This window comes from Nycticebus coucang, chromosome 1 (genome assembly GCF_027406575.1).
Source record: "Nycticebus coucang isolate mNycCou1 chromosome 1, mNycCou1.pri, whole genome shotgun sequence".
Classification (NCBI taxonomy): Eukaryota; Metazoa; Chordata; class Mammalia; order Primates; family Lorisidae; genus Nycticebus; species Nycticebus coucang.
The window spans coordinates 129,489,983-129,503,077 of NC_069780.1; the positions used below are offsets into that span (position 1 = coordinate 129,489,983).

General features: G+C 40.4%; 1 protein-coding gene across 1 annotated transcript in view; it reads right to left on the reverse strand.

Annotated features, from left to right (window-relative positions):
• The window catches only part of JMY (junction mediating and regulatory protein, p53 cofactor), a 111,786-nt gene that overhangs the window by 31,865 nt on the left and 66,826 nt on the right, over positions 1-13,095 (reverse strand). The window contains exons 4-5 of the mRNA XM_053587692.1: positions 6,963-7,132; positions 69-234 (exon numbers count right to left, since the gene is read on the reverse strand). Coding sequence (XP_053443667.1) covers positions 69-234; positions 6,963-7,132 — 336 coding nt within the window. The remainder of the gene's footprint in view (positions 1-68; positions 235-6,962; positions 7,133-13,095) is intronic.

Below are 13,095 nucleotides of genomic sequence, written 5' to 3' on the forward strand. Positions count from 1 at the left end.
CCGTCCATGTGCATTTCCCTCATCTGTGCTCTCTTTTGTGGAATTATATTCTTAAATGCACTTCATACCTGAGATAAGTCTTTTGATGCTTTCTAGTTGTGCTGTCAATAGTAGCTCTTCACATTTCAAGATTTCAAACTGTACTTCATACAACTGAAGTTGCAGATCATAATAATCAGCTTCTAACTGATCTAGTCGAACTATGGCTTCTGTACCACCCTGCAAACTCTGCATCTGCATTGAAAATAAAAATATTTCTTGGTAGGGGACAAGGAAAAAAAATCAATTTATATTTAGAAAAGAATATTAATCAGATAGGATAAATCAATGAAGTAACAGCTCTCAGGAAGAAACCTGTAGACAAGAAATCTAGACTTTAAAAAGTATAAAAACAGTAATAATCAAGTCATATGGCTGTGGGAGTAAGGAGGCTCATATAGCTTTTAATATTTATGTTATAGCTCTTCATCATATCTCTTGTCCTGACATAAATGATGGCCAGGTGCAGGGTCTCACATCCGTAGTCAGGCAAGAAGATTGCCTGAACCCAGGAGTTCAAGGATGTAGCGAACTATGCAAGTGCCTCTGCACTCCAGCCTGGATGACAGAACGAGACACCTTCTCTTAACAACAACAAAAAAAGATTAACAGTGCCCCCTTTGACTCTGAAAAGTGGATGCTAAGACATGCAGTTATTCTTTTCATATGAGGTATATGAAAATAACAGGCTCATTCACAGATATTTACAACAGAGAGGTATGAGCTGATCAATCCCACACATCTGGGGCTTTGCTTTCTTCCATGCTCACAGCCTGTTAGCTTCTGGGTTCTGCTGACTGGAGAGTGAGGTGAGTGTATATAAGCTGAACAGGCAGAATTGCTTTATGATGGAAATCCTTGCAATCTACAGGTAATGGTCACTATTATCATTAAGTAATTGCAATCAAGGTCCTAAAGTGGGATTCAGAAATTTCCGTACATTGCTCACAAAGTTGTGGATGGTCTTAAATGAGGTTTATCTAGTTGGTTGCGTTTTGACCCTCAAGAGAGGAAAAATTTTTGCTGAGAAACTTAAGGAAACCTGTAGTAGGGAGGTATGCTTCAGATATTGGTTCCTAACCCTACTACTTATTTCTAAGAATTCCCAATAAAAAGGCAGCTGCAAGAAGCTGAAGGTATGGCTTTTTAGGAATCTGTAAAAAGTGAAGTACATACAGGCAAAGTACACATGAACAGTTTCCTAGTGAATAAGTAAGCATTCCTCAAAAACACTTCTTCCAAGAACATACTAACACAGTTTTCCCAGGTTAAAAGGTTCATGCTTAGATGCTTCAGGAGACCCTGGCATATATATCAGTGTGCCCTGGGAGCCCTAGCAGCAAAGGTGGAGATGCCTTGGCCTTAAGTGGCTTCCTAAGCTATGACCACTAAAAGAGAGGAAAACCAGAGTATTATTTATTTTTGTGGTTGGGCCAGGCTTGAACCTGCCATCCCCGGTATATGGGGCCAGCGCCCTACTCCTTGAGCCACAGGCGCTGCCCAACCAGAGTATTATTTATAACCTCGTATGAGATATCATCTGAGACCCTACAATATCAGAGAAATACTTGATTGGCAGTCTTGGACAGCACACAGTGGCAAAGACAGTGAATTCTTAATGCTGCTAACAGATCTTTGTGGTCAAATCAGTGAAAATGTGTTAGCTTTCCTGTATAGCTCTTTTGGTATTGTATCATGAAACCAGATAGAAGTAAACAAACTAATGACATCCCTGTCCTGCCTTTCACACTACTATGCTCAATTTCTACTGACATTAAGGAGCTACTACAAAAAGGGCTGTCTATCTGTAGGTTGACTCATTCCTTCAATAAATACTCACCTGCCACACACCATTGTTTGAGTCAGAGGGAATGTGTTTGAGTTATAGAGAATAGAGTATGTAAACAAGAAACCAAGTGAGGGGTCAGAAAGAAGTCATAAAAACAACAGACACAGGGAACGAACTAACATTAAAGGCAAATTATCAATCAAGACTAGCCCTGTCACATGGGAAAGAACATAACACTTAGTATCAAACAACCCTGAGAATAAATACAGGTTGCCCCACTAATCTGCACAAATATAGATAATACAAAATGACAGAATTATCTGGGATTCCAAATTTCAGAAATCTTGGAAAATTTTCCGTATCTCTTTAATGTCACACCTAATCTCTCGATCCATTTGTAGGAAAACATGACCTAGATTTTTGTAAGAGGCCATTGTTAGTCCTTAGTTTTTCCATTTAATGTTAACTATGTTTTGGCTCAGCACCCACAGTTCAGTGTTTAGGGCACTGGCCACACACACTGGGGCTGGCAGATTCGAACCTGGCCTAGGTCTGCTTAAACAACAACTGCAACAAAAAAATAGCCAGGCATTGTGGCGGGTGCCTGTAGTCCTAGCTACTTGCGAGTCTAAGGCAAGAGAATCACTTAAGCCCAAGAGTTTGAGGTTCCCGCGAGCTGTGGCACCACAGAACTCTACCAAGGGTGATACAGTGAGACTCTGTCTCAAAAAAACAAACCAAAAAAACTCTCATAAGAAGTTTAGGTAACAGAAATTTCAAAAAAATATTAAAGGTTAATATTCATCTAATATAATGTTTGTATCAATGGTATAGTAGTAGGAATGTTGTGGTTACTTTGATCTTCTAAGCAAATCAATAATAACCTTTCCATTTTAAAAATTAATCCACTATACTATTTAGCAATAACTGATGCTTTCAATGGAGAATGGCCTTTCACATGTTCCATTTTTCTCATTTTATCACACTGGGAAGAATTTTCTTGTTTGTAAAATAAACTAAAAGTATTTCTAAGATAAAAAGACTCCCCATAATTTTATTCACAGGGTAGTACTGCACTGCAAGGCCTTTACTGGCAAAGCATTTGTTTATGATGAGCTAAATAATACACATTTGCTCTGTTTCTCATGTGTAACATGGGCACATGAAGTCAACACTAACGAACTGGTATAGTGCAACATCACAGAGACAAAGCTTAATACCTGTAAAGTAAATCATGCAAAAATGACTAACAAATCCTTTGATGAATTCAAACACAATCCAGAATATTAAAAAAAAAAAAACTGTACCTTAATAAGATGGCCCCAGGGAAAATGACCCCTTCCCCTTCCCCAAAAATCATCCCAAAATCTCAGAGCTCATTTCAGCTTGTTCCTTCCTCTGCCAATTAAAAGCAAAACTCTTGGTACAGCAAGTTGTCAGACATCTTACTGTCCTCAGCTCTTTCAGGAACAATATATTGTCAGAACAACTCATTGTCAGCCAGGTTAGAATGACAAAGCTAACCAGTATGATGACAATGAAGGTAGTATCACAGCTAATTACAGGACTGGATTTTAAGTTTTTGTTTTATTTGTTTGTTTTTTGTAGAGACAGAGTCTCACTTTACCGCCCTCGGTAGAGTGCCATGATGTCACAGGACTCACAGCAACCTCCAGCTCTTGGGCTTACATGATTCTCGACTCAGCCTCCTGAGCAGCTGGGACTACAGGAGCACGCCACAACGCCCGGCTATTTTTTTGTTGCAGTTCGGCCATGGCTGGGTTTGAACCCGCCACCCTCAGTATATGGAGCCGGTGCCCTACTCACTGAGCCACAGGAGCCATCTGGATTTTAAGTTTAAAAGTTCCATAATTTAAGAAAATTATAGGCACCTAGTAATATTAGGAGCAAACCAATTTACAAAGGGGCCTGCAGTAGAAATGCCTCTAGGGAACAAGAGATAGGCCTGAAATCTTTGATTTCAAGGATAAGCCAGTTCCAATTATTTACCTTCTAAAAGTAACAAAATGTGAAGAGAAAATGAAATTGGGATTTAAAATCCACTAACAAAAATATTCCCTTGTAGATAAATATGGTGCCCTAGAGGTTACCTCACTATTTTTGTTCTGGAGACAGAGTCTCACTATGTTACCCTCAGTCAAGTGCTGTGGCATCACAGCTCACAGCAACCTCAAACTCTTGGGCTTAAGCAATTCTCTTGCCTCACCCTCCCGAGAAGCTAGGACTACAGGTGCCCGCCACAACGCCCAGCTATTTTTTCATTGTGGTTGTCGCTGTTTACCGGGCCTGGGCTGTTGCCGTAACCACTGTGCTATGAGAGCCGAGCCTACCTCACTATTTTTTCAACAAAAGCAGATAGGCAGAAGCACCTTTAAAATGTCAATGAAGACCACTTTCCTAAGTCAAAAAAAAGTTTTATAAAGCAATGTAATTTACACAGAGCTCTACTAATAAAAGAGATAGGACAGTTTGTTCTTTAGTGACTAATGGATAACACAGAAAATGAGTGTGAATATCTACAAATCACATAATGAACCTTTTGCCTAAAATATATATGGAACGCTTAGAATCAGTAATAAAAAGATAAAAGACAAAAGCTGGGCACAGTGATGTGTACCTGAAGCCTAGCTACTCAGGAGGTGCAGGTTCAGGTAGCTCGCTTGAGTATGGATACAAGTTGGAGTCTAGCCTGGGCAAAAAAATGAGATTCCATCTCTTAAAAGAAAAAGCATAATAACAGAAAAGAGCTTAAGTTAAAAATACGTGTAAGAGATCTGAATAGACATTTCTCTAAAGAAGTTATGTAAGAGGCCAATAAGTACATGACAAGATACTGGCACCAGGGAAATGCGAATCAAAATCCCAATGAGCTAGCACATCACACCTACTGGGACAGTAATAATCAAAAAGGCAGTGAGAGAAGCTCTGGTAAAGATGTAGAAGAGTGCGTGGATAAATTTCTAATCTTCCTACATAGCTAGTGGAAACATAAAGTGATACAGCTATTATGAAAAACAGTGTGGCAGTTCCTGAAAAAGTCAAACAGCAATTCCACTCCTGAGTATTTATCAAAAGAAATGACAACATATGTCCATGTAATAACTTCTACATAATGTTCAGAGCATTATTATTTATGATACCTAAAAGTAGAAAAGAAATAACCCAAATTTTTATCTGATAAAGTGATGAAATGTGGTGTAAGCACACAATGAAATATCCTTTGCAGCCTCGGCGCCCGTAGTTCAGTGAGTAACGCGCCAACCACAAACACGAGGGCAGGTGGGTTCGAACCTGGCCCCAGCCTGCTAAACAACAATGACAACTACAACAAAAAAATAGTGGTAGGCGCCTATAATCCCAGCTACTCGGCAGGCTGAGGCAAGAGAATCGCTTAAACCCAAGAGTTTGGTGTGAGCTGTGATGCCATAGCACTCTACTGAGGGTGACAGACTCCGTCTAAAAAACAAAAAAAAGAAAGAAAAAAGAAGTATCCTTTGTAAATAAAAGGATAAGTACTGGTGCATGCTACAAAATGGATGAAACTTAAAAGACATCACGGTAAATGTAAAAAGCCAAACTGACCACATATTTTGTGACTCCATTTATATGAAATGTCCAGAATAGTAAATCTATAGAGACAGAAATACTGGTTGTTACCTCGAGCATGGAGTGGAGGGAGGGACAATTAATGGTCACAGGTTTAGCCTGGAGATGATAAAAATACTGTGGTGATGGTTGTAGTGGTAATATACTAAAAACCATTGAAAATTGTACTACGTAAATGGGTAAAATGTATGGGACATGGTTACATCTCAATAAAGCAGCTTTAAAAACCCAGTTTGAGGGCGGCACCTGTGGCTCAGTTGGTAGGGTGCTGGTCCCATATACAGAGAGTGGCGGGTTCGAACCCAGCCCCGGCAAACTACATCAACAACAACAACAAAAAAAATAGCCGGGAGTTGTGGCGGGTCCCTGTAGTCCCCGCTACTCGGGAGGCTGAGGCAAGAGAATCGCCTAAGACCAAAAGCTGGAGGTTGCTGTGAGCTGTGACAATACGGCATTCTACTGAGGGTGACACAGTGAGATTATGTCTCCAAAAAAAAAAAACCCAGTTTGGGTTACGAAGTATAACAAATCTAATGATGAATCAAATTAACAGTATTTTTATCTAATCTTTGAGGTATAATTGCTCTTTTAAAATAACTAACATAGGCCATAGGCTGGACACAATGGCTCACACCAATAATTCCAGAAGTTTAGAAGGTAGAGATGAGAGGAGAGTTTTAGGCATGGAGTTCAAGACCAGCCTATGCAACACAAGACTCCATCTCTTGGGGTGGCACCTGTGGCTCAAAGGGGTAGGGCGCCGGCCCCATATGCCAAAGGTGGTGGGTTCAAACCCAGCCACAGCCAAAAACTGCAACAACAACAAAAAAACTCCATCTCTTAAAAAAAAAAAAAAAAGTAAACAAAGAGAAGAAAAATTGGACCTCCATTAACCTGGTCCTGTTCCAGAAGGAATACAAAGGGAAGTTCCAAAATGCAATGTTATGAGCGGGTTATAATCATTTGTAACAAAATGACAGTGTCTCAGGAAGTTTACTTTTGGCGCCGGCCCCATATGCCGAGGGTGGTGGGTTCAAACCCAGCCCCGGCCAAACTGCAACCAAAAAATAGCCGGGCGTTGTGGCGGGCGCCTATAGTCCCAGCTGCTCGGGAGGCTGAGGCAAGAGAATCGCGTAAGCCCAAGAGTTAGAGGTTGCTGTGAGCCGTGTGACACCAGGGCACTCTACCCGAGGGCGGTACAGTGAGACTCTGTCTCTACAAAAAAAAAAAAAACTTGAAAGTAACTATGATGTTTTGACGTTGGCCTCTTTTTATTTCAACAGTGAAGTGCTGCCTACTGTTGCACTGGGATGCTGTGAAACACGTTATGTGTTTCTTAGTGGCAACTCAAGTTGTAGGCCCTAACGTAAGTGCTCCCATCTTATGAAAACAGCGCACAATTAAGTATTGCCTGTAGAATCAAAAAAAGCTGGTCTTACATAAACATAAAAATGGCAAATCTTACACTTTTTCTTATTGTGTATATTTTTCTGATTATTTCTATTACCTCTTCCTTCAGTGCATGCTTCCTCTGTTCCAAGCAGATCTCTTTAGCTCTCATCATCTGCAATGTCTCCTTAGAAACTGCATACTGGAGTTTTTCCATACGTTCAGCAGCTGCTGCCCATGAAGCTTTACCAAATTTCTTCTGATCTGCTCGCATTCGATCGTACACAGCTATTAACGATAATTTAATGAGACATAAAATAACTTGACACTAAAGAATTGGAAATCTATATTTTACTGACCAAAGATAAACACAAAAATCCTATCCACATGATAAATAACCTATAACAATTGTAAAATATAATTCAACATCTTAGATATTCTCTAATGTCCTTAATTCACCCATAGAAATAATGTTCTGCAGATAAAAAAAGTTGCCAGATTAATTTTTTAAAGTTTAAAAAAATACTTCCACATGTCTCGTGCTTATCCAAAGCATCTATGAAAACTTTTAATTCTGTGGGGTTTTAATGCTTTTCCCTTACTATTTCAGATGAAATCAGACCCATAGCTATTCAAAATTACCTAAATCTGGTGGCACCTATAGCTCAAGTGGCTAAGGCACCAGCCACATACACCAGAGCTGGTGGGTTCGAATCTGGCCTGGACCTGCCAAACAATGACAACTACAACCAAAAAATAGCTGGGCGTTGTGGCAGGCGCCTGTAGTTCCAACTACTCAGGAGGCTGAGGCAAGAGAATCGCTTAAGCCCAGGAGTTTGAGGTTGCTGTGAGCTGTGATGCCACAGCACTCTACCCAGTGTTATAGCTTGAAGCTCTGTCTCAAAAAAAAAATTACCTAAATCTGTGTTTTATCATTTATCATTCAGTATCTTCCAAAAATAATAACCTAATATAAGGGGAAATAAACCCTAAATGCTAGCATGGAGCTCAAGTACGCAATTTGATTAGTACCATATAGAATCTTTCAGTCAGGACATACTCACAGATAATTTCCTTTGTTTTTGAGAGAGCATCACTCTGTTGCCCTGGGTAGAGTACAGTGGTGTCGCTGAAGCTCCCTATAACCTCAAACTGCTGTGGCTCAACCAATCCTCCTGCTTCAACCCCCTGAGTGGCTAGGAATACAGACACCTGCCACCATACCTGGCTAATTTTCTATTTGTACTAGAAATTGGGTTATGCTTAGTTCAGCTGGTCTTGAACTCATGAGCTCAAGCAACCCTCCTGCTTGAGGAGTAATAGCCACCGAGAGTAATAGCCCTCCTTTATGTTTCCAATTAGAGGGCTTGACCTTGGGGGTCAAACATGCCTTTTATTTCCTTCCTCATACAAAACCAGTTTTAATTCGATTTTGATGTATTACTACTTAACTGTAAAACAAACAAACAAGGCTGGGCGTGGTGGCTCATGCCTATAATCCTAGCACTCAGGGAGGCAGACTGCCCTGAGCTCACAGGTTCAAGACCAGCCTGAGCACGAGTCAGACCACATCTCTAAAAAAATAGCCGGGCGGTGTGGGAGGCACCTGTAGTCCCACCTACTTGGGCACCTTAAGGCAAACGAATTGCTAGAGCCCAAGAGTTTGAGGTTGCTGTGAGCTATGACACCACTGCACATGACATGAAGCGCAAAAAAGTGAGACTCTGTCTCCAAAAAAAAAAAAAAAAAAAAGAAAGACAAGCAAATTATCTCCCTCATGTTCAGGCTCCAAAGCTTCCTGCAGGGACCAAAATCAACAAAACTGAGATATGAAAATGTCTGAAATATCTATGACGAAGCATGTGGAACCTTAGAATTATGCTTCTTTTCACATTAAGAAAACATCTTAGGGGGCAGCCCTGTGGCTCAAGGAGTAGGGTGCTGGAGCCATATACCAGAGGTGGCAGGTTCAAACTTGGCCCTGGCCAAAAACTGCAACAACAAAAAAAAAAAAAAAAAGAAAAAAAGAAAAAGGGGCGGCGGAGCAAGATGGCAGCCAAGTAACAGCTTCCTTGCATCTGGGCACAGGCAGCTCTGGCTGGTGGGATCTGCCTATCATCACCCCTGAGAGGATACAGGGAGTCAGCGAGAGACTTCCGGACCCCAGGAGGAGGACTAAAACAGTGGAAAACCGGCAAGTGGTCGCGTGTGTTCAATCCGTCTAAACCCGTCCGCAACTGTAAGTTCAGTAGCAGCGAAACTGCAAACCAGAAAGGCCTTACCTGTGAACTGTTTTGGTGTCTTTGGACTTGGCACTCAGCTGAACTGCCTTGGGGAGAACTCTGGCCGTTGTCTAGGGCCCCAGTCTGAGCCGCTGACCCAGACGGAGCTAATAGTGTTTGGCTCTCGGTCACAGGCAGCCATTGTGAGCGATCTGCCCCGGCAAGCTCCGCCCTAAGGGTTGCAGAGCTAGAATTGGGTGGGAGCTGGTAACCCAGCGACCAAGTAGCCTAAGGGCGGGGTCTGAGCCGCCTTGTAGCCCTAACCCTCGGGGGCAGAGGGAGACCAGTTTGGCACACAGGGTAAGTGGACACCCACTTCAGCAGTGATTCCAGCGACAAGCACTTCCCTGGGAAAGCTTCTGCTCAGCAAGTGAACAAGTTCAAAGTGCCTTTTAAGTGGGCTGAAGAGAGATTTAGGGTGTCTACATGCTGGGGTTTGAGAAACTAGCAGCCTCCAGTCGTATCAGAACTGTAATTAACATCTCATACCCCAGAAGACCACGTATTGCCCAGACAATATTCAATAACATATACATACTGCTTTGTTTTTGGTTGTGTTTTTGTTTTTTTTTTGGTTTGGTTGGTTTTTTTGTTAATTTTGATGTTGCTGATTGTTGTTTTGCTTTTTAAGTTCAACCTTTTCCATACAGATCCTTTTTCTTTCTCAATTTTTCTAGTTTAATTATAATTTCCCATTGCTGCCTATTTCAATAATTAGAACTTTTTTTGTTAGTGTTTCTACCGCTATTATTTGGTTTTTCCAGCCAATTTTATCCCATAAAGTTTTCTGTTTGCTTGTTTTTGTTTGATTTATAGCATTTTTGTCTTTCCTCTCTACTTGGTGGAGGTGGGGTACTGTGTCTGATCAGGTTAGCAAAGAGCTGCTGCCCTCAAGGGAACCACCCAACTGGGCACCCCCAGAAGGTGGATTTTTTTTTTAAGGTTGTATCAAAGTACCCTACTGGACACCTATATTGCTCTGTCTCCCTCTTTCTGTGCCTCTCTTCTTTTTGTCAATATTCCTTTTACCCACCCCCTCTCCTTTCTCTATTTTTCTTTTTTTTTTCTTATCACTCGGTCCTCCTTTCTTTCATCCCTTTTTTGCTCTTCAACCTTCTCACTCTTCTGGCCCTGTAACCCTTAGTCCGCAGGCACAAGAACTTACAGAGCAAGAGGAAGTGAAAGGAAAATTAGGGCAAGGAAACAGATAAAAGAAATCACTCATGAGGAAGAATCAGCAGAAAACTCCAGGCAACATGAAGAACCAGTCCAGAACAACCCCGCCAAGGGACCATGAGGTAGCTACTGCAGATGATTCCACCTATACAGAAATGTTAGGAATGACAGAAAGGGAATTTAGAATACACATGTTGAAAACAATGAAAGAAATGATGGAAACAATGAAGGAAACTGCTAATGAAGTGGAAAATAACCAAAAGGAAATCGAAAAACAGAATCAAATCAGAGATGAACGATATGAAGAATATAAAAAGGATATAGCAGAGCTGAAGGAAATGAAACAGTCAATCAGGGAACTTAAAGATGCAATGGAAAGTATCAGCAACAGGTTAGACCATGTAGAAGAAAGAATTTCAGAGGTAGAAGACAAAGTTTTTGAGATAACTCAGATAGTAAAAGAGGCAGAAAAGAAGAGAGAGAAAGCAGAACGTTCACTGTCAGAATTATGGGATTTTATGAAGCGTTCCAACATACGAGTTGTAGGAATTCCAGAAGGGGAAGAAGAATGCCCCAGAGGAATGGAAGCCATACTAGAGAATATTATAAAAGAAAATTTCCCAAACATCACCAAAGATTCTGACACACTGCTTTCAGAGGAATATCGGACGCCAGGTCACCTCAACTCTAACAGAGCTTCTCCAAGACACATTGTGATGAACCTGTCCTAAGTCAAGACAAAAGAAAAGATTCTGCAAGCTGCCAGGAGTAAGCGCCAGTTGACCTACAGGGGCAAATCCATCAGAGTGACCGCAGACTTCTCTAATGAAACTTTCCAAGCAAGAAGACAATGGTCATCTACCTTTAATCTACTTAAACAGAACAATTTCCAGCCCAGAATTCTGTACTCTGCTAAGCTAAGCTTCAAAATTGACAGAGAAATCAAATCATTTACGGATATACAAACATTGAGGAAATTCGCCACAACAAGACCAGCTCTACAGGAAATACTTCAACCTGTTCTGCACACTGACCACCACAATGGATCAGCAGCAAAGTAAGAACTCAGAAATTAAAGGACAGAACCAAACCTGCACACTGATGCAAAAGATAAAACTAAGCAATGCACTCTCACAAAATAACACGAATAGAATACTACCACATTTATCAATTATCTCAATAAATGTTAATGGCTTGAATTCCCCACTGAAGAGACATAGATTGGTTGACTGGATTAAAAAACACAAGCCATCCATTTGCTGTCTGCAAGAAACACACCTGGCTTCAAAAGACAAATTAAAGCTCCGAGTCAAGGGTTGGAAGACAATTTTTCAGGCAAATGGAATTCAGAAGAAAAGAGGAGTTGCAATCTTATTTTCAGATACATGTGGATTTAAAGCAACTAAAGTCAAAAAAGACAAAGATGGTCACTTTATATTGGTCAAGGGAAAAATACAACAAGAAGACATTTCAATTCTAAATATCTATGCACCCAATTTAAATGCTCCCAGATTCTTGAAACAGACATTACTCAGTCTGAGCAATATGATATCTGATAATACCATAATAACAGGGGACCTTAACACTCCTCTTACAGAGCTGGACAGATCCTCTAAACAGAAATTAAACAAGGATATAAGAGACTTAAATGAGACCCTAGAACAACTGTGCTTGATAAACGCATATAGAACACTCCATCCCAAAGATAAAGAATATACATTCTTCTCATCACCCTATGGAACATTCTCCAAAATTGATCATATCCTGGGACACAAAACAAATATCAACAGAATCAAAAGAATTGAAATTTTACCTTGTATCTTCTCAGACCATAAGGCACTAAAGGTGGAACTCAACTCTAACAAAAATGCTCGACCCCACCCAAAGACATGGAAATTAAACAATCTTCTGTTGAATAACAGATGGGTGAAGGAAGAAATAAAACAGGAAATCATTAACTTCCTTGAGCATAACAACAATGAAGACACAAGCTACCAAAACCTGTGGGATACTACAAAAGCAGTTTTGAGAGGAAAATTCATCGCTTTAGATGCCTACATTTGAAAAACAGAAAGAGAGCACATCAACAATCTTACAAGAGTTCTTATGGAATTGGAAAAAGAAGAACAATCTAAGCCTAAACTCAGTAGAAGAAAAGAAATATCCAAAATCAAATCAGAGATCAATGAAATTGAAAACAAAAGAATCATTCAGAAAATTAATGAAACAAGGAGTTGGTTTTTTGAAAAAATAAATAAAATAGATAAACCATTGGCCACACTAACGAGGAATAGAAAAGTAAAATCTCTAGTAACCTCAATCAGAAATGATAAAGGGGAAATAACAACTGATCCCACAGAGATACAAGAGATCATCTCTGAATACTACCAGAAACTCTATGCCCAGAAATTTGACAATGTGAAAGAAATGGATCCATATTTGGAATCACACCCTCTCCCTAGACTCAGCCAGGAAGAAATAGAGCTCCTGAACAGACCAATTTCAAGCACTGAGATCAAAGAAACAATAAAAAAGCTTCCAACCAAAAAATGCCCTGGTCCAGATGGCTTCACTCCAGAATTCTATCAAACCTTCAAGGAAGAGCTTATTCCTGTACTGCAGAAATTATTCCAAAAAATTGAGGAAGAAGGAATCTTCCCCAACACATTCTATGAAGCAAACATCACCCTGATACCAAAACCAGGAAAAGACCCAAACAAAAAGGAGAATTTCAGACCAATCTCACTCATGAACATAGACGCAAAAATTCTCAACAAAATCCTAGCTAATAGA